Source organism: Drosophila navojoa, chromosome 4, assembly GCF_054131105.1.
Source record: "Drosophila navojoa isolate 15081-1374.11 chromosome 4, UAZ_NAV_1.0, whole genome shotgun sequence".
NCBI lineage: Eukaryota > Metazoa > Arthropoda > Insecta > Diptera > Drosophilidae > Drosophila > Drosophila navojoa.
The window spans coordinates 19,266,899-19,286,957 of record NC_142892.1 but is presented as its reverse complement, the minus strand read 5'-3'; the positions used below and the strand labels follow the sequence as shown (position 1 = coordinate 19,286,957).

At 44.0% G+C, this 20,059-nt stretch overlaps 5 protein-coding genes and 2 long non-coding RNA genes across 8 annotated transcripts in view; 3 read left to right on the top strand and 4 right to left on the bottom strand.

Moving 5' to 3' along the window:
* Positions 1–20,059, bottom strand: part of mRpL20 (mitochondrial ribosomal protein L20) — a 73,055-nt gene that overhangs the window by 40,596 nt on the left and 12,400 nt on the right. The gene's annotated exons all lie outside the window — the stretch shown is intronic.
* On the bottom strand, positions 46–1,281 carry LOC108651468 (phosducin-like protein 1). Its single transcript, XM_018101200.3, has one exon. It carries the CDS (start codon positions 1,163–1,165, stop codon positions 317–319), a length of 849 nt encoding a protein of 282 aa, XP_017956689.1. The 5' UTR covers positions 1,166–1,281; the 3' UTR covers positions 46–316.
* LOC108651460 (uncharacterized) lies at positions 1,340–3,584 on the bottom strand. The gene is made up of 5 exons (XM_018101189.3): positions 3,313–3,584; positions 2,501–3,242; positions 2,127–2,371; positions 1,907–2,069; positions 1,340–1,845 (listed from the first exon to the last, which is right to left on the bottom strand). Exons 1-5 carry the CDS (start codon positions 3,376–3,378, stop codon positions 1,367–1,369), a joined length of 1,695 nt encoding a protein of 564 aa, XP_017956678.1. The 5' UTR covers positions 3,379–3,584; the 3' UTR covers positions 1,340–1,366.
* The window catches only part of comm3 (protein commissureless 3), a 37,021-nt gene continuing 21,105 nt past the window's right edge, over positions 4,144–20,059 (bottom strand). For both annotated transcript variants that reach the window (XM_030382836.2, XM_018101191.3), the window contains exon 2: positions 4,144–4,983. In XM_030382836.2, coding sequence (XP_030238696.1) covers positions 4,262–4,983 — 722 coding nt within the window. In that variant the 3' untranslated portion in view covers positions 4,144–4,261. The remainder of the gene's footprint in view (positions 4,984–20,059) is intronic.
* Positions 6,243–8,378, top strand: LOC149091473 (uncharacterized). The gene is made up of 2 exons (XR_016196774.1): positions 6,243–7,494; positions 7,555–8,378. It is a non-coding gene; the product is annotated as an uncharacterized LOC149091473 (long non-coding RNA).
* Positions 9,907–14,103, top strand: Phs (Phaser). The gene is made up of 2 exons (XM_018101182.3): positions 9,907–12,406; positions 12,469–14,103. Exons 1-2 carry the CDS (start codon positions 10,129–10,131, stop codon positions 13,017–13,019), a joined length of 2,829 nt encoding a protein of 942 aa, XP_017956671.1. The 5' UTR covers positions 9,907–10,128; the 3' UTR covers positions 13,020–14,103.
* Positions 15,947–18,452, top strand: LOC149091472 (uncharacterized). Its single transcript, XR_016196645.1, has 2 exons — positions 15,947–16,439; positions 16,645–18,452. It is a non-coding gene; the product is annotated as an uncharacterized LOC149091472 (long non-coding RNA).

Genomic DNA, 20,059 nt, shown 5'->3' with positions numbered 1-20,059 from the left:
TTCGCTTCATTTGTATATATAAACATATATATATATATATATATATATAAAGAACAAAAATAAATTGACATTCTTTGTTTCTTTTTTTCATAACAGAAAACAGAAAAAGTTGCATAGAAATTGTATACAAAACTTCTTCAAGATAAAATGTAACCAATTATTGAAATGGGAAAAATAAATAACTAAATTGAAACATTTGAGACCTGAAGAAACTAACTGAAAACCTAAGTGTGATCTGCTTAAATGCGAGACGTTCGAACACATTATTTGGTCAGCTCTTTTAGCTTATATCCTATAAAATTCACAATCTGTGGGCTTAATTGTACAAGGCTCTATCGACTATGATGCCATGCTCGATGAGGAAACTCTCCACATCGGAGGCGAAGAAGTCGTCGCTCAAATCGTCGGTCAGCCGCACAAAGTTGCCAATTAGCGCTTGGGCCTTGTACACTAATAGAGCGGGCAGGCCCTTGGTGCGAAAGTCACGACTCATGCCCGCCACAGAGCTGCAGATCTTGGCAAACTTTATGGATGGATAGTCGCTGGCCAGCGTGTCTAGGCAGCTGTTGAGCGTGGCGCAGGCCGATTGACTGCGCTCGTATATGTGTATTATAATCGTCGTGTGCTTATTCTCTTCCTCCACACAGGAGAGAAACTCCTCGTGGGTGCTGAGCTGCAGCACCTTGCCGAACTGCTGGTGGTGGCCTGTTTGGCGCAGCATTTCGGCCATGCGCTGCTTTTGATATTGCTGTAGAAAATCTTCGCTCATCAATTCCGCAAATTCTGCGTCCAGTTCCTCTTGGCGTTTGCGTTCCTCGTCCTCTGCAGATGTTGCAGTCGTCATGCTGAGCTTTTTAGCCAAAGCCACACGCTGCCGTTCGGTTTCTTCACGGCGCTCGGCTTCGAGTTGCTTGAAACGCTGCCAGTCCTGCACCACTCCCTTGGGTCCGGTATTGGTCGAGCCTTGCTGGCGAAAGCCGCCCGGTGGTGCCGCATTAGGATCCGTGTTGATTGTCAATCCGGAGCTAGCAGACCCTTTGCTACCGCGAGCACCTTGCTCGTCGTCGCAGTCGCCGTCGCCGTCGTCGCCATTGTCTTCGCCTTCGCTGCTGCTGCAGTAGTACTCTAGCTTTTCACCTAATAGCTTGTCCTCTAATGTGGCCATGATTGCGGTTTAATTTATATTTTTCTAATTTAATTATAGAAAATTTATCAAAAGCACTCACTCCGAGGTATACAAAAGTATCGATATGTTTTCAGCAACAGCTGATTGTGTAGCCGCATTTGGTGAATGGCAATTATGCCAAATACTATCGCAACTCTAAATGGAAATATATCGTTTGAGTTGGTGCGAAAATTTCAAAAGTTAATGCTTTATTTTGTGTGTGATACGAATTATATTAAAGATTTTCTGCAGCTTATCGGGCACTTCAAACTGGTCAATTATCTGCTCCATGCTATTGAAGTCGGCCTTTTCCAATTCATCGCATGAATCATCATCACTGCAGTCAGGATCCGATAGTGTCAAACGCTCGGCAAAGGAGACTATGCCGCACCAGGCGCGAAAATCCAAAATTCCGTTGCCATCCTGCTTATAGTCCAAATGATGAAGTGTATTTTGTACATTTTTCTCATTGCCATGAAACTCTAAAACATCCTCCAGGGCCTGCGGCAGACTACGCCAGACCATTGTGCGCTCTTTGTACTCGATGAGAGTCGCATCATCCGTTTCCGCTTCCGGTTCTTCGCAACGGTTTAAATATTTGAGGAAAACGCGCTTATAGAGTTGTTTGCGTTGCTGCGAGACCCAAACGTACTTGCTGAGGTAGTCCCATGGAGTCATGTCTGCAAGAATTGAATATTACATTTAAATTTATATGAAATTAATGCTGTATTAGGTACAAACTCTTTAGCATGGCCAAGTCCATGGGGACATCGAAACGCGTGGCGGATTTGGAGAATTTCCGTGGCATTTTCGAATTCGTACCAACAGTTTTGTCTACTTCTTCGACTGCCTTATGCACTGGTTTGGGTATGTATTTAATGGCCTCGCGCAGTGCGCGATTAAGCTGCAGGTAAAGTTATTAAAAAGAAGCTTGGCTTCTCGAGCTGTATTATCATCATACATATCTGCCAAAGGTGTTCTCTATTAGATCTACTGTTAGATCTGTCTTAAGTGCCTGGAACGCCTCATCGGTTAGGAAGCTGCCTTTGAGCAAAATGGGCTCCCGCTCCACCTCGCGCCGATCCTTGGGCAGTAGGCCAGCCGTGTTGGGTATCAAGCTGGGTCTGGTGCTGGCATTCAGTGAATCGGGTCCCAATGCAGCCACCTGAGTCTCTGGATCCTCGCTTAGGTGAAATGTTGTGGTAGCTAAGAGTATGTTTAATAGTAATTTTTGTATTTAGGAGTAGTAATATAGGACAGCAAAATCTTGATGAAATTCGAAATCTTAGCTAGTTTCCTGAATTTAGTTCCTGTTTATCTATGTGATTTACGCACCCGGCGTTGGCTTTAGCCTTTTACGTTTCTTGCCCCGTCGCGCGTCGTCGTCGCTCATGTCGTGCTCGTTGATGCAAATCTTGTGTGGCTTCGGTTCCATCTCCGCATGCTCATCATCTCCAGGCGAGAGGGTCGCCGTAGCTAGCGAAGATTTAGGTCTTTGCTCATTGGACTGCTGGTGGCGTGGCTTCTTGTCCTCGTTGGCACCCGCGCTCTTTGGCTTCTTGCCCTCCTCGATGCCACTTTGTGTCAGCTCCGAGCTGGGCTTCCAGTAGAGCGTCTCCTGCGAGTGCGTGCGCCGCAGATCCAATATGATCTTCTTGCGCTGAATGTTCTCGTGCTTGCCCCACTCCGGCGTGATGCAGCGCCGATAGAATGAGCCGGCACTGGTGCGCGTGTGGATGCTGGTCACTGTTGGTGTCGGCGTCATTGGCCGGGAATCGGTTTCAGCATAGCGCCGAAACAAATCCTCGGGTATATTGTCCGCTTCATGTGGCTGCAATTGCTGCTCCAGTGGCTTCTCCTTGGCCGCGTGCGTCACGCACTTGCCTTCAATGGCCAGCGATGTTTTCAGCTGGTTGATGACATCCTTCACAGCCGGCGGCGCCGGGTGGTTGCAGAGCACGGAACAGCCCTTGGCGAATGGATTGAATAGCCCACCAAACGGACGCAGCGATAGTGGCATCGGCTGTGCCTCGAATTTCAACGGCATACGCGAATCGTCGCCATGGTGATTTTTCCTCTGTGGAAGCATACGCTCACGTTAGACGAACATCTGCACAGCATATTCTAGTGGACGCCTGTTCCGTTACCTTTCTCACATATTTGATATGCCGCTTCGGCGTAGGCACCAGCCCGCTGCGTGTGGTGCCGCTCATCGTTCACAGAAAACTATTGCGAAAAGTTACCAAAGCCCTCGGCGCTTTATAAACAAACCGGGATCGTTGCCATGGCATGGGCCAAGCCAGCGCTTCGTTCTGTTATATGGATAGCTGGCAGTTCTATTCCCCCATACGCGGTGTCAGATACATGTGCAATGCTTCATTTTTTCTTTTCACGCCTAGAGGCGTGTCAGTTTTGATATGTGTGCAATATGAAAGCTAACCACGGAAAGCTGTAAAAGAGAAAGCCAAATTGGAGTTTTGGGAGATGCCTATTTCTTACCATTTCGACTTTTGATTTGTGTCCTACATATGTATTTATGGTTTAGCTTGGGAGGATTGGTAATTAAAATGAGGGAAAAGTCTAAAATAAAGTTGTATGCATACAAGACTAAGCCTGAGCTTTTAATTTTATCTTATTCCAGAGGATTTTTTAACCATAAATTGGTGTCCTATCTACATAAATTATTTATATGGAATAATATATAATATTATATAATAATATATTCATTGAAATAAATATACAAAAGAATATTGGATATATTTTAGAATATATCCTTTCAATATTATTATATAATATTATATAAATATTAAAACAAATCGGTTCACTATATACATAAAAAGGTTTCATATGCACAAGCTGTTCAAGCTTCAGCCTTTTGATGGTATTACTTATTCGTAAGTTATTTAAAATTCCCCTGCACAATTCAGGCTTCTATTAAATAAATCCCACTCCCGATACCAAAATGAAAATCACTAACATTTGTAATTACAACATTTGTATAAACACTTTATTATTCCATATATCAGTTTGTTGTTGTCTCTTATAACTAAAATTTAAGTAATTGAAATTTGAGCGTTTGGCATTCGGAGCTGCTCCTCAGTACAAGGAGCCACGATGATGCAAGTGCCTCAAGCGCTGATCCAGCAGCTGGCGCTCACTGGACAGCGACACCGAGGAGGAGGTACGGTGTATGGGCGGCAGCACCTCGGTGCCAGTGGCAATCGTGACATTGGGCATCGTTGTCTCAATGGGGCCGAGGCCGGCGGTGTTCCCCACAGCGCGGGAGCGCAGCAGGTGGTTGCGCAGCGTGGAGCGGGAGCGGCGGCGTAGCGAATTGTTGAATGAGATCTGCAACGAGAGGCGTTTCTCGGAGAGCGAGGCCAAATGCTCTGGCGACAGCTCAATTACCTGCGAGCTGACCTGCGAGCCACTGGCGCTGGCCGCCACCATGGCAGCGGCTGTGGCGGCACTGTAGCTGGGCAGCGACCCAGTGGGCGAGGTGCCGCCACAATTGCAGGTGATGGAAGTAATTGAAATGTTATCCGCATTGACATCGCTAGCCGCGGTAGTCTCCACCAGGCTATAGGAGACGGCAGGCTCCTTGGCCCCGCAGGCCTCATTGCTGGTGCTTTCGAAGATCTTGATGACGGGCACAAAGGAGGGCGTTAGTATAATGCCCGCCTTACGGAACTCCTCGAGTGCATCATCGTAGGTGGGCAAGCCCGAGACAATGGTGTAGGAGGGCAGAGATTCGGCTTCGTACTCAGGCGGGCAATGGCGGCAGACTTCAATGGTGGCATCGCCATGATTGGCACGATCTGAAAACAGAAGAGGAAAGGAAATTAAATAAACATAATCCAGCTGACCTGCTAATGCCCTGAAGTGGAATGATATATAGACATAAATATCTGTAAATGGAAGGCCAGTTGCTTCCCCTACTCCCCGTTTTATGCAACTCTCAACTCGCTGCCGGAACTGCCAGCAAAAAGACAAAAGCAATCCGAATTGCCAAATCAATTCCGTTGTACCTTTGGGACTATGCAATGCCCCCATCTTTACCCACTTTTAGTAGTGGCTGGGGTGTGGGTACCGGCATGTACATTAATGAAATTTTTATGTTTGAATGTCGCAACGTTTTGTTGAAAGCTACTAAAAACTGCTGCCACCGGAAATGTGCAACCTGCGTCCAACCCTTAAAAGTAGGCAACACAACTTTTATTGCAATTGCCCTGTTCTACAATGTGGGGAAATGCCCAATGCCCTCCTCCCCCCCACATAGAGGTGAGTCAGCAACCCACCCGCCAGGAGAACTACAGAGGAAACTGTTGATGCGGCAAGCGTTTAGAGACGTGCTACACGATTTTGAAGATTAGCCGCATGCTGCGTGGCTTTAAAAAACACACGAAAATGGCGCACGCTTCGATTCACACCCTTTTGTGTGGGTGGAAATGCAGAAGCTTGCTGGCTGGGGTGTGGTACCGGAAAAACCGGGAGCGTTTTCACACCCACATGAACGGACGTTCATTTTTTATGCAACGCTTTGTAAGCTTACGAAATTAAATTGATGATGCACACAGGGCACAGGACGAGCAGACAAAATGGAAACTCATTGTCATTTGTGTGTAGGCGGTGGGCGTGTGGGGGGCGGGGAATGGGGCCTTAAGGGTAGTTCAACCATATGGCAAAACCCCACTTTGACTCTGTAAAGCTGCTCAGTTGTGGAAGCAGCTTAGCAAGCTTAAGACTTTATGTAATTTTCAATTGACTTTTGTTTAATTGCGGTAAAGTAGCTTCATTTGGTGATATATCGATGGTACATACATACTTACATACATATGTCTGTTACATGTGTAACGATCGATGTTTTTGTGTGCTAGGATAATCGATAAGTGTAATGGAGCAGCGACTGCCCACGTAATTTACTCAATTAAAATAAATAAATAAATCTACCTAGCATTGATCTGGATTTTTCCAAGCAATGAGCCTGCCTGCATTTTAATTATCTGAAACACTGAAGTACTTACTCGATGATTTACTCAACATTGATCTACTATGTTTTTGCGTGGAGAGTATCGATAGCTGCGACAAAGCGATGACTGCTCATAACTAATTTCCGTCAGTCTGGCAGCATTTTTCCTACTCAAACGTCGATGCTTAAAGTCTGTGTTAAAGCTGCATCAAATATTAAATTATGAGATGGATGGAAGGCCACTTAAAAGCTTCATTTGATGAACTGTCTGTCGCCATAAGCCCCAAGGATATACGCATTTCAATTCCCCAAGCGCAGCTTAGCACCACAATAAAATGAAGTGCAGCAGTAAAACGAATGAAACGGAATATGTATGTAAAAGTATACAATATATGTATATACATACATACATACATATATAAGAAGGCACAAAGTGTAAGTGCGTTGTGCATAAAGTATGCGCCTCAAGTTATAAGCCAAAAGCAAAATGGACACCAAAAACCTCACTAGTCAATATGCTAAAGGTCATGAGGAACCCAAACAGATATAACTAGGACGCAGTGGTAGCAGCGCCGGCTTAGAGCAAGAACAACAAAGCAAAAAGCATAACCTAAGGCAGGCTAAAGATATTTGGGCGTTCACGAAAAAGTTAAACACAGTTTATGTTAAGGGGGGCTATGCGTTAGTGCTTCTATCTTCTTCTTCTCTTCTTTCTTTTTTTCTTTTTTTTGAGGATTTGGGCGCCAATAGCAAAGGAAAAAAGAAAACAAACGACTCAGCCCAAAGCACCCAAAAATGACGTGCCCAGTAGGAAGGTTTGGCGAATGGCGGCAAGACCCTGGGCCCTCCACCGCCTGGCAGGCATAACCAAGAATAACAACGGCCCCATTGAACGGCAGGATAAGGTCTCGTTGTGTGATACTCGCCAGGCACGTAAGCAGTTGCTGCCCCTGCGGTAGCGTCCCCAGCCCCCCCCCCCCCCCCCCCCCATTCATCAAGGCAAGGGCGCACAAAAAGAAAACAGCAGAAGCCACAGTTTTGGATGCTGCTGCTGTCGTTCGCTTGTACGTTGTCCTCTGTCCTTGGGGTTGGTAAACACGGCACCAAATTGCCGTTTAAATTTCTCCCTTTGTGTGGGGCATGGGCGGCCTTGAAACATTATTTTGACTACTGTTAGGTGCTTGCCTCCAAAAATACCTCGCTGCCCTGCTCCAAGGCCCCCTTTGGCAGCTCTGCTTCAACTTTATATTTGAAGTTGTGGCAGTCAGACAATGTCTGGAGAATTATCCGGTAGGCGTTAACTGCAACCAATACCTCCCAGTGGAGTCTGATTCTCGTCAAGCACTTGAGACGCCCAAAGGTTTATGCGTCTGGCCTAAAGGTAAGAGGATTTCGCTTAACTAATTAAACTTGTTCCCAGGTACATGCAAATATTTTTTGTTTTCGGTCCACTCTCGTGTTGTTTTTCGAGTCTACTCCTGAGCAAATTGCATGTTTTTCTTTGGCTGCGGCGTTGTGGAAACAAGAAAAATGATTATGAACATGTTAGCTTGGCTGAACAGAACATGAGAACAGGACAAGAATGCTGAGTGTGGTTCGATCTTAAAGGCTCTTAGATGAGCTACAAAACGAATGTCACACATAAACTGTAAGAAATAATCTATGTAATCCCTGCGAGTTATTTTAGTAATATATTTATCAACTCTTAAGTAACTTAAGCAATCTTCTACTATTTTAGTTTTGTTAAACTCCTTGTAGTTTAACGTAGCGCATTAAAACTAACTGCTAAATTATTAGGAAAGTAACCCATCCATCTCCGAGATCTTTTGGTGGGGGCGCTGGCCGCCGACTTCACCGTGCGCAGGCGAAAACAAAAAATGAAGAAAAATTGCGGCATGTCAGTTAGAGGCACAACAACAATAAAAAGGGACAAAACAGACAACATGAAGAAGACATTGCCAGAGCAGCGAACACGCGCCAAAAGCATTCAACAACAACATTAACAACGTAGGAGAAGGAGGAGCCCAGCATCGGCATCAGCATCTGTGGCGTCCAGGACGAAAATGTAATAAGTGTGTCTATTTGTTCGCAAATATTTCATTTCCCGTGCCTTTATTTCACTTCGCCGGCGCAAAGACGCCGCGCACACAATGCGTTTATAGTCGCTTAGAAAAATGAGCGAATCACGAAAACGAAACCCCAAAAACTTAATTTAACTTTATGATAACAATGGCCAAGATATTAGGCGACAGTGTTTTCACATCTGATTATCTTCTTGCTTGGGTCAGGTAAACTGAAAAGCTAATAACGTTGATGAAGCTGCTTGCCTTATAAGTTAATTAATTATAGGCTAATATTGGATATATATTTCATTTAGATTGCAAGTAAAAATAGAACAGATGTCTGTGCGAATTAATAAAGTTAAGTTAGACATAGGTACAGGTATTTGTAAAAATATATTTTTACTACAGATGAATATTCAAGTTTTTTATGTGAATACACAGAACCCTTAAAAAAGATATTATTCAATACCGTCAATAGTCATTTAAAATTAACGCTTCTCTGCTAATTTGCAAATGTGATCGATTCGATTTCAGATCCTGTTAAGAGCCTGTAAGTTAACATACGGCAAACAGGTGTGCATAAAGTCATCGATAGCTTTAGCTTTTAAATAAAATTCATGAAAGTACACCTCAAACTGCAGCACGTATAATGACTTTAATTTAAATATAAAAAAATGGAAGTGATTTTTCTATGCTCCACATATATTTCAGTTTATTTTTAATTTGAGTTGAAAGCATTTGACTTATAATGCCGCATAGGCATTTGGAGTAATTTATGCAGTGCACCACGCACATGTTGCCACAGCGTTAAATGTTATTAAAAACAATATAAACAACTTGCCAATGGTACGGGGTCGGTCCCGGGCCAGGGTTTTTAGTGGGGTTCCGGCCGGAGTCGTCGTAGCACGTTGTTTATGTGCGTCGGCGGCGTCAATGAAAAGTGGACCGCAAAGTACCAGTTGGTACTACCAGTACCAGTAAGAGTAGTAGCAGCAGCAGCAGCAGTATGTTTAGTAGTGGGGCGGGTTGGAGGCGGAGCTCGACATTGCTGCGGCTGGCTGTGCCGCAATTTTCAAATTGACTTTTGCACATGTTGCCCGGCGTAACAAAATGCGGCCAAACAGTGTACACACACTTCGGGCATGATATAAAAGAGAGAAGAAAATATACACAATAGGCCTGTGCGCTACCTTTTATGTGTGCGTGTGCTTGTGCGCTCACCACGAAATAGCACAAAAAGTTGAAGAAAAACCGCATAAAACGAAGAAAAATAACACCGAAAGATGCACTGGAGGCCACACTTAAAACGTGCCGATTGGGCGCGTGAGCCGCATAGTCAAAACGTTTTGGCTTTACTGCCAAATATGGGTTGGCAAGAGTCAAATATCTATCAAAACGACATTAGCAGGGCTAAGCAGCAGCTGCATTGCTTTCAAATATACGTTATATTACCATTATCGATAATGTAAGAAAATATGTATATCGATTGATCTTTTGTTTTTGGTCTCTGAACGTTGTCATATGTTAAATAACAATAAATTAGCATGTTAATGTTAATAACATTGCAGAAAACGTTTTAGTCTTGCCACATCGTTTTGAATAACCAAGATCTTAAAAGGGTGGCAATAATGATCTGCTTTGTTATTGTCTGGCAGCACGAATAAGTGAACCAAGTTCACTCAACCACCATCTGGCAATGCTACTCAAAGAACAAAAGAGACGAAGTGAGTGAGAGCGACAAAAGAGAGAGAGAGCGCGCAAGAGCGTTAAAAAAGTCTGCCAGCGGCGTCAGTGGATTTAGTTTTGTTGTAGTGGCCTCAGTGGTGCGCGTTGCTGTGCTCACAAAGTAACAATAATTATAATAATTTAAACATAAAAAAGGTGTAATTAATTAATATAAAACGCAAACTATTCATTTGCTGTTTTCTGACATGCTGAAAATGACAAATGTGCCGATGCCGAACACGCTTAAGCTGGGCAGCGCCGCAGCAGCGACAACAAAAAAGACACAGCATAATGGTGTAGCGGCCGTCGCAGCTGCGTCGCTGCGCTGCGCAACAGACGACACGGACGAATCGGACGAGGACTCTGAGTCGGATTTGGATATTGAAGAGGAGGACATATTGTTGGACGATGCCGATGATGTTGTGCTGCAAATTGATAGCGAGGACGAGGCCGAGTTGGAAGCGCAGCGTATACGCTTGGATGATATGAAGGCAGCGGCCGCAGCAGCAAAGTCGCAGGTCAGTAACGGTAAAACGACAGATGCAGCGCCGCAGCAGCAGCAACAACAACAACAGAAACAGAAGCAGCAGTCAGAGACGCAGTCAGAGTCGTCGCAGTCGTTAGCTGCTGCACGCAAGCTGCGTGGGCGTCCACCGGGCAGCACAAATAAAAACAACAACAAAAACCAGAAAAACAAAAACAAACGCAAAAGCTCAAATAGCCCCAGCGCCAGCATTAGCGCAGGCGTCGCAGTTAACATGCCGGCCTTTGTCTCCGTCCCTGTTCCCGTCCCCGCTCCATTGCCCGTTGTAGCTGCCAAAATACATGCCGATGAGAAGGCGCACCGTTTCATTTACAGCTGCGCCAATTGCTCTCTGCTCTATGGGGATGCATTGGCGCTCTCTCAGCACTGGCACAAAGAGCACCAGCCGCAGCAGCTGATGGAGAGGGAGAGCAAACGTTTCAAAAGCAAAGCGCCCGCTGACGAACAAGTGAAGCTCGAGCCGCCACTGGAACTGAGCGATGGAGTTCGATTGGGCGATTTAAAGAACTGTGCGCAGCTGCTACTGGTGGACCTTCCAGAGGGGCTCAAGCAGCAGTTGCTCTGCAGTGTTTGTGATTCAATATTTGAGCAGAGCAAACAGCTGCATTTGCATCTCAGCGAGAGTCATGGCATCTGCAAGCTATTGGTGCCCAAAGAGGAACCTAGCGAGCCCATGGTCAGTATTCCAAGTGAGTCCGTTCAAGCTCTAGTGCAGGCGCTGCCACAGGTGCAGCTGCAGGTGCAGGTGCAAGCCTTGGAGTTGCCAGAGACACCGCCGCCAGAGAGTGAGACGGCTGATAAAGATGATCTCGCTATGATAAGCGCCATGGTGGCGGAAATTTCAGCCGAGCCCAAGGTTAAGAAGATGATTATCAAACTGCCGGTGGCCAAGCGGGCTCCTGCCCGTAAGCGCAAGAAAGAGGAGAAGCCAAAGCAGGAGAAGGAACAGCAAGAAAATAGTCAGGCCACAGTCAGCAATGACAGCCGTAAACGAGGGCGCAAGGCGCAAACGCCAGCACAGGTCGAGGAAGAGCAGATGCCGAAGGAGAGCGAAAAGGCGCAGGTGCAGCAGGAGAAAAAAGAAACAGAGCAAAAGCAAAGCAAAGAGCAGCAGAAGCAGAAGGTGGAAAAGGCGAGGGATGAAAAGGAGGAAAAGCAACCCAAGGAGCAGCCAGCAAAGAGCGGAAAAGAGCTTGAGAAGGATGATAAGGACCTGCAGCAGGAGATCAAAGAGGAATTGCAGCCGAGACGCGCACGCAAGTCTCGCAGCTATGTGGACTACGTGGTCGATGTGAAGGACGAGGACGACGACGACTTTGAGGAAGATAAAGACACTGATTCCGATGTCGATAGTTTGACGCTGCACAATAGCTCCACGGATGACAGCCATGCAGACGTCTCCATCAAGCGCGAATCATCCGAGGAATTGCAGCGCAATGGCACCGTCCACACCTGCAATTTTTGCAGCAAGACCTTTCAGCGCTTCTCACGGCTGCAGGATCATCTGCGTCTGCACACTGGCGAGAAGCCGCATGTCTGTGGCCAGTGTGGACGCGCGTTCCGACTAAAGATGCGCCTGGCCGAGCATCAGCTGCGGCACCGCACCGAAAAGGCATTCAAGTGCGAGTTGTGCGGCCTCCCGCTGGCCACCAAGCAGGACATGGCGCTGCACATGCGCCACCACAAGAACGATCGGCGCTACAAGTGCGAGCTGTGCGGCAAGGGCTTTGTGCGCAGCTCCGATTTGGCCATTCACGTGCGTGTGCACACCGGCGAGAAGCCCTACAGCTGTGACCTGTGCGGCAAGGCGTTCCGCGCACGCCAGAATCTCATTGTGCATCGGCGCACGCACCTGGGCGACAAGCCCATCCAGTGCGAGATGTGCGACAAGCGTTTCTCGCGCAAAATCGACATGCGCGTCCACATGCGCCGGCACACAGGTGAGTGATCAGGCAGCATCTGACGTCATTGCCTTCATCTAACTGTCCAAATTTTCTCTTAGGCGAAAAACCCTTTACCTGCAGCACTTGTCAGCGTGGCTATTCCTCGCGCGTCAATTTGCAGCGTCATCAGCAGCGCGAGCACAGCGGACAAACGGCAACCGAATCGAATAACCAAGCGCAACAGGAGTCTCCGGACAGTAGCAAGTCGAAGCCAGCTACGCGTCGTCCGCGTCGCGAGAAGCTGCAGGAGAAGATTGCCGCACAAGAAAAGTTGCTGGATGAGCTGAAGCGTAGCCTCAGCACGCTGAACGACATTGCCGAGGAGACACCTGCCACCCCGGTGCCGGAGGGCAAGCACAATTTGTCCGAGCTGGCAGCCGATGCGGGCGCAGGCACAGGCACAGGTGCTGGCTGTGCGCAGGTCTCGGTCACCGTTTCAATGCAAGTGGAACCGGCCAAGCGGGATGACGATGAGGAGACAACGCCGGAGAAGGAAAATGCACTGTCCAGTGGCTCAGCAACGGACGCTGTGGCCAGCAATGGCAAGACAAAGACTAATCGCAAGATTACAAGCTACTTTACGGTAGTTGGGCAGCAGGCGGAACTCTAAAGACTTATCAGACTCCAATCCACAACTCTTACTCATTAGGTTAAGACGCAACTGTACTTGAAATTCTGTAGCTTAGCGCAAACCTCGCAGACCTGGAGACGATTTCACTCTCTATAAGATTTTCCATTTTGCAGGGATTAAGTATTCTCTATGTATACAGACTTATTACCATAATGCATGAAGCAAACATTTTGAAGAGCGCGCACCATCTAAAGATAATCTAATTTTTTGCATTTAATTAACATTTACGAACAGAAAAGACTACGTTTTAAAAGCATTAATTGTATGAACAAACATAAAAAGAAAAAAACTAAAAAAAGAAAAAAAAAAAAAATGAAGAGACTGCAAAGAGAATATATATTTATGTATACAACATATTTTTGATATGGACAAACAGTCAAACTATATACATTGTAAATAATCTTAAGGTACCATATGAATTGTTAAAGCGAAGCACAGAACAAATCAAATTCCATTGAACTTGAATTGTTGTGGATTGCCAAGGGTAATATTTGGCATAGATCCATGACATTTCGACTTGAATGCGTTTATATAATTGTACACAAAAACAACAACAACAACAACAACAGCAGTCAATACAAAGAGTTGTTTTCATTTTTGTCATCCGAATCTGATTTGATATATGCAAATAATATGTAATTTAATGAATTATCGTTGAAGCGAGTAAATTGCCAGTCATGAATTATGCAATTTATGTTATGTGTAGATTCATTAACACATCGCACAATCAAATTCCAAATTGAATCTAGTTAAACATGCATGCATATTTCTATAGATGCAACCAGAAACACTTAATGCATACCCGACTCACGCAGCTCATTTTATATATATATATAATTATATATTTATTTCATAGTTTGGTTTAAGCAACTCATTCTTAAGAGATTCGCTCTCATCATCAGATTTCTCTCGAATCTTAAGCTAAGCGAAAAGACAAGCGCACGCATGAATTCTGCGATTTTTGCGGAACAAAGCATAATTTTTTGTAATTTAAGACAACGAGCATTTATTTAGATTATAAATAAGCCAAGATATCCAATGAAAATACATTTATTATGATTTCTACATATGCAATTGTGGCTTACTACTACAACCAATCAAGCAGCCCAACCAACCCCTGGTGCAATTACCTCAATGTCATTTGGGGTGTGCGTGTGTGTTTGCATCGAGTCTCTTGTACCTTTAGCGTGCTTTCGACGGCCTTCAGCTTCATGTTTATGGCCAAACAGCAGCCGCAGCAGCTGCTGCTACCATCAGCCCCTTTGTCAACTTTATAGGGCGTCTATTGGGATCGGCAAAGGGGGTGGGTGTGCACACGTACCAAATATTTATTGCGAGAGCAAATGTTAGAGAGCAAAACTCAAGATAGTTTGTCAATTCACAAATGGGGTGCATGTGGTTAAAAGGGGTGGCAACACCGAGAGCAAGAGCGAGCGAGAGAACGAAATGATCTAGTTCGGAGTGTGTCAAGGGAGTGGAATCAGCTCTGTTCAGCTGTAAAGTATTCGACATATTTGAAAGAGGCTTAAAAGGCATTTTCTGATTTATGCTCAACATATTCAATAAATTGAGTTGAAACTAAAATCAATAGCTATGCCATTTCCATAGTTGCCCATTGCCATGAAAATATTTTAGCATAGTTTACTTTCATTTAAATCGAGCATATTGTATATTTATTGTGTTGTTTATAATGGCGAAATGTTTTCTTTATTATTCTGCTCTTATCATCAGTAGCGCGTCGCTATGACAATTTATTTTACTTATATAAATATATGTATGTATATGCATTTGTGTATGTATTTTTTGACACTCTGGCGTAGCAGCATATCGTTTGTAAACAAAAGCGAGCGACAAACAAAAGCATGAAATCTACTTTTTTTTCTCTGTTGTATAAAGAATCAGCGAAAAACTAGAATAAAATAAATAAAAAAAAGAAAACGTTGCTAAGCAGAAAAAGCTAGAATAAAAAATGGAACAACAAAAAATTTGGTGGCTGCATGCGCTTTCAATGCAATATTACGCATACGACGTGGTGCCAGTGCACCGCGTGTCTCAGTGTGTGTGTAAGTGGTTGTGCTTGTGTGTGTGTGTGTGTCGCACAATAGCCAAAAAGATAGTCAACGTGACAGCTAACATGCAGACAAGAGAACGCAAGCTAACACACACACGCACACTTGGACTGATTCAACGATTTTTGTTGTGCAAAAATATGCAAATTAAGTGTGGCGAGCTTTGCTATCGTTGTTGTCATTGTTGTTACTGTTGTTGTTGTTGTTGCTGCTGGTGTAGAAAGCGTAAAAAAGCACACAACAACAATACCAACAAATATGATTAAAAAAATCCACAAACGTATACACATTATTTGGCTGACGGCTGTAGAAAGCAGGCAAGCCGAAAAAAACGAGTATACGCCCCGTTGTACAGTCAACAAAGGCAACGCCAACAGCGGCGCTGCTTTCCAAGCCTGCACTAGTGTGTGTGTGTGTGTGTGCGAGTGTGTCTGTGCTGATCGCTGCCGAAAGCCACAGTCTCGGCCGCAACCTCAGCCACAGCCGCAGCCGCAGCCAGAGTCGCAGCCCTTTTTGGCTGTGTCAGCATTTTCACACTTTTATGTGCTGTTGCCTTTTAATTGAATTTCGTTTCAGTCTGCGACTTTGTCTGTCTCTTCTTTTGATTTTTACGCTTTTGTTGCTCTTCTTACTTTTTTATCTTTTTTCTTTTTTTTTTGCAGCTGTGGTTAATTTTAAAACTAGCCATAAAAGCCACACGCAGCGACGGCAGCAGCAGCGCCGCTTGGCTTCTGTCGCCAATACAATTTACCAGCCAGTTCTTCTGTGCTCTCACGCGCTCTCTCTCTCACACTCGCTCTCTCTTAATCTCTTTGTTGTGCTGCAGCCGTCTGACTCTCTTGTGTGCGGGTCTGCGTGTTTTTTTTTGTTTTTATTTGCGCTCTCCTGTCTTTAGTCTGTCTGCTTGCCAAGTCGCGTCGCTCTTCTGCGCCGCTCTGCACGATGTTCTGGTCGCCGCTTGTTGCTCGCCGCCTGCTGCCTGCTGCATTCTTTGCGCGGTCGTTAACATGCGCTGCCGTCAAACTGTGGAACATGTTTGCTCACTGCTCTTCTTCTAGTTGTTGTAGTTGCTGTTGTTATTGTCGGGTAGCGTCTGTTATTAGTTCTGTGTGCACGCGCGTGTGTGAGTGTGTTAATTGCGCGTCGCATTTTGTTTTGTTTTGTTTTGCTTTGCTTCGCTTGGCTTTGTGTGCGCTCTCTCTCTCTCTCGCTCGGTCACGTTCTCGTTCCGCTTGCTGAACCGCTTGGGCAGCTGTGTAAGCGCTTGTTGGCTGTTTGACGTTTCCCAATACTAGGCTGAGCGCGCTTTTTGGATATTTGAATTGTAACGGTGCGTATGATTGATGTTAAATAAATAATGAAGTCAAATATGTAAAATGCTGAGTTTTAGAATTTCCCCGTTGATAATTAAATTTGGCAATTTGCATATCAAATTATTTAATTTAAATTTGAGCATATTCAATGATTAAATTTATTCTCTGCAGTTTAGCAGCACTTTGAGTATATTCGACCTGACTTGCTTTCGTTCTTTCTAGCTGACGTGCCGCACGAAATTTAATACCGTTGCTGACAGCTCATCCACGTATTAAAAAATGCATTACAATTATTTATACATAAATCATGGGCCGATTAATAAATAAAAATCACAGTTCATTTCCGTCGACAGCGAAAAGGCAAACAAATAAACAGACAAACAAACAAACAAACAGAGTGTGGTAAAAAAATAAATGCCAAAAATGTATAAATAAATCATAACTGAAAAACCATCATTCCAGCATTGCTGTCTGTTAAGCAAATATTCATAAATTATACAAAAATAAACTCCAAAGTCAGCGAGCATCGAAAAAAAGACACAGCTGCAGAGGCCAGTAAATAATATTTTAAAAAAATGAGATAAAAAAACTTGTGCAGGGTTTTCAACTAACCGCTGCATGTGCATAATTTATAAAGCTAATTAAACGCGCATTTAACTAATTAAAAATATAGCGTGCTTCAATTATTGAAATATGCTGCAGCAGCAACTGCATGCAGCTGCCCTTTGGCCAATTATGATGATGATGTGCTGCGAACCGGCCATACATATACGTACATACATATATTTACAAATTTGTAATTAAAATGGAATAATTTTTCGCAATGCATTTCCAATATCGAATGCCGAGCGTGGCGTGGCGTATGCGCAATGCTAATCAAAGTGTATATTACGTATACGACAGCGTGACACATGCTGGAATATTGAGGAGTGGCGTGGCAGGGTGTGCGAGTGTGAGTGTGAGTGTGAGTATGTGTCAGGTGAACAGCTAATTTGGGCTATTGTCGATTTTTTGGCTTTTAGCAGGCAAATACTAATTGACATTTTGCTATGAACGGCACAACAGGCGCGTCGGCAGCGAAGTGCGGAAGAACGGAAGGGAAGCGGAAGGCAGCGGCGGGGGCGGACGGAAAGTAAGCTAACAGTAAATGCAATGCAAAAACAGTTTCAATTAAGCAATTAGCGCCATTGAAACAAATCCAACACGTTTTGTGGCTTATAAACTGAAGCATCATGTCGACTTTGGTTAGCCAAAGCGCCGCCCGCTGCCCCCAGCGGCTTTGGCTGCTTTGTGGGTTATTCTCTGTTTAGTTATTGGCCTGTTACGTGTATTAGCATTGGCAATGCAATAACAAACTTGATTTTAGTTACTGTTGCTAATTCGCTTTGCCTTTCTGTTGGTTTTCGCTGGCTTTTTTGGGTCTGGGGTTTTTATTCATTTAGCATATTTTTGCGAAATTTGCGTGCGATCCAATAAATCGAAAATAACAAATAATATTAGCATGCGTATAATATAATTCTGTATACATACGCACGCACACATTTACGATTTATCTACTTATGAATAAGCGGCTTAAATTTGTTGCACGCCGCGAAAAACATTTCATAGCCAAGTGGGAAATGTATTGACGTCAAAGCTGCTTAAGGCTAAGCGCGGGGCTTGGGCAAGTGAAAGTCACATTTAATTCCCAACTGACAACGCCATAATGATGTTGCTTATGATGATGATGATGCTGCTGCTGCGGCTGCATTGCCATTACAATTTACGCTTTATTAATTACTTGCAAATTTAATCAATGCCTAATTTAATTAACATTTCGCAGCTTTATTTGCCAGCCACTCAGACATTGTATTGAAGTGCGGGCGGTGTGCGGATGGGCGACGTATGGAAAAGTTTAACGACTTTTTTTTTTGAGGATTTTAATTCTCCCAAAGTATCGTAAAGAGTGCTCGAAATAAACACCTTCAGCGAGTACACTTGGAAAAATCTTCTACATAGAATGGTAAAAAAAAAATAATAATGAATAAAAATATTTATTTTTTATGAAATATGTAAGGGCAAGTTAAATATTTAAATTAATAATCTCTAATTTTTTACATATTTTATAGAAAATAATGATCAATAAAATATTTATATTTTTTTTTAAATCAGAATTAGTTTTCATGGCATATAAAATTAAATTTTTATAAAATTATTTACATTTTCCACTGCTGTCAGCAAAAGTTTTCCCTCTAAAATAATAAAAAAAAAACTATAAAAAAGCAACGATAAAGTTATGATAATAATCACGCAGCGCCTTCAGAATGTGACAGCTGCACGGGCAGCAGCAACAACAGCCCAAACAGAGATAAACAAGCTCATTAAAGGTAAATTAAACAGCCGTGAACTGCCTGAAAAAACGTCACTCATACGCACCGTAACAGCGCCGACAATGCGTACAGCGTTGCGTATGAGTGACGTCGCATTGTTTGTTAAGTGTGTGCACATGTGCTCAAATTTTAATATGTTGACACACTCTTTCGCTGCGCTAATTACTTTTTTTAATAGCTTTACAGCGTAATTGAGATTCGAATGTTTTTTGTTTTCCTCCTTTTTCTTGCATATCTATTTACAATACTCTGGGCACACGCCAAACTTGCATTGAATTGTTCTTTAATATTTGCATGACAATGGCACAAGTCTGAATTCCAGATGGTCTCAGGAATCTTAAACAGAGCGTTGTCTGTTTGTAGAACGCATTGTTCTAGCCGAAAGTCTTTTGTTGGCAAACAAATATGAATAGGGCAGTGGCATGGGACTTGATTACTATCTCATTGCCCAGTTCGTTATCTGGCCCATTGAAATGGATATCGTTCATTCACCACAAGCCACTTGACTCGCCTGCACCCCCTTCCCCTTCCACTTCTACTTCCCCTTGTGAGGCACTTGAGCTGCCTTCGGCTGCTGCCTGCATTTGATGGCCGCCCTGGCAGTGTCAATCGATGCACCTCTGCTGAATTGCTGGGCTAATCAAAACGAAAGTGGCCCAGTGACTTGGTATTTGGCCATTAACAAGCAATCGAGATGACGATTCTTTTGTGCACTATGCAGCAGCAGCAGCAGCAGCGGCAGCAGCAGTAGAAAACAATTTGAATTGATTAACACACATTTGCAGTGTAATCGAGCCTCGAACTGAGCAAACAGAGCACTTGATTGCCTAGTACGTATCTGGCCCAGCCAAGACCTGCTTGGCACAGCCGATGGGCCACTTGACTGCAGCTTTAATTAACTGAAAATGTTATGTTTGTTTTCGGCCGTCAGACAAAAGGCGGAGCCGAAGCAGCACAGAGATAAGATCTAAATGCATTTCTCTGTCTGTGTGCGTAAGAGCTTAATCATCTGCAGTTTAGAATTTATTAGCTAATTGCCTTATAATTTATAATTGAACAAAGCCAGACACAAATTATGATGGCAGCATTCGCCCGCCAGCCCAACAACAGAACAGAACAGAACTTATGTTTCTGTTTCGGTCTGTGCTTTGAGGCCCAGAGTTATTTGCCAATTGGCAAGATAAATAAGTTATTTGTTTATTCCCATATTCTACGGAATTATTTCCAGAGAGCTCTCTCGGTCAGCAAGCTATGCAAATACTTGGTGC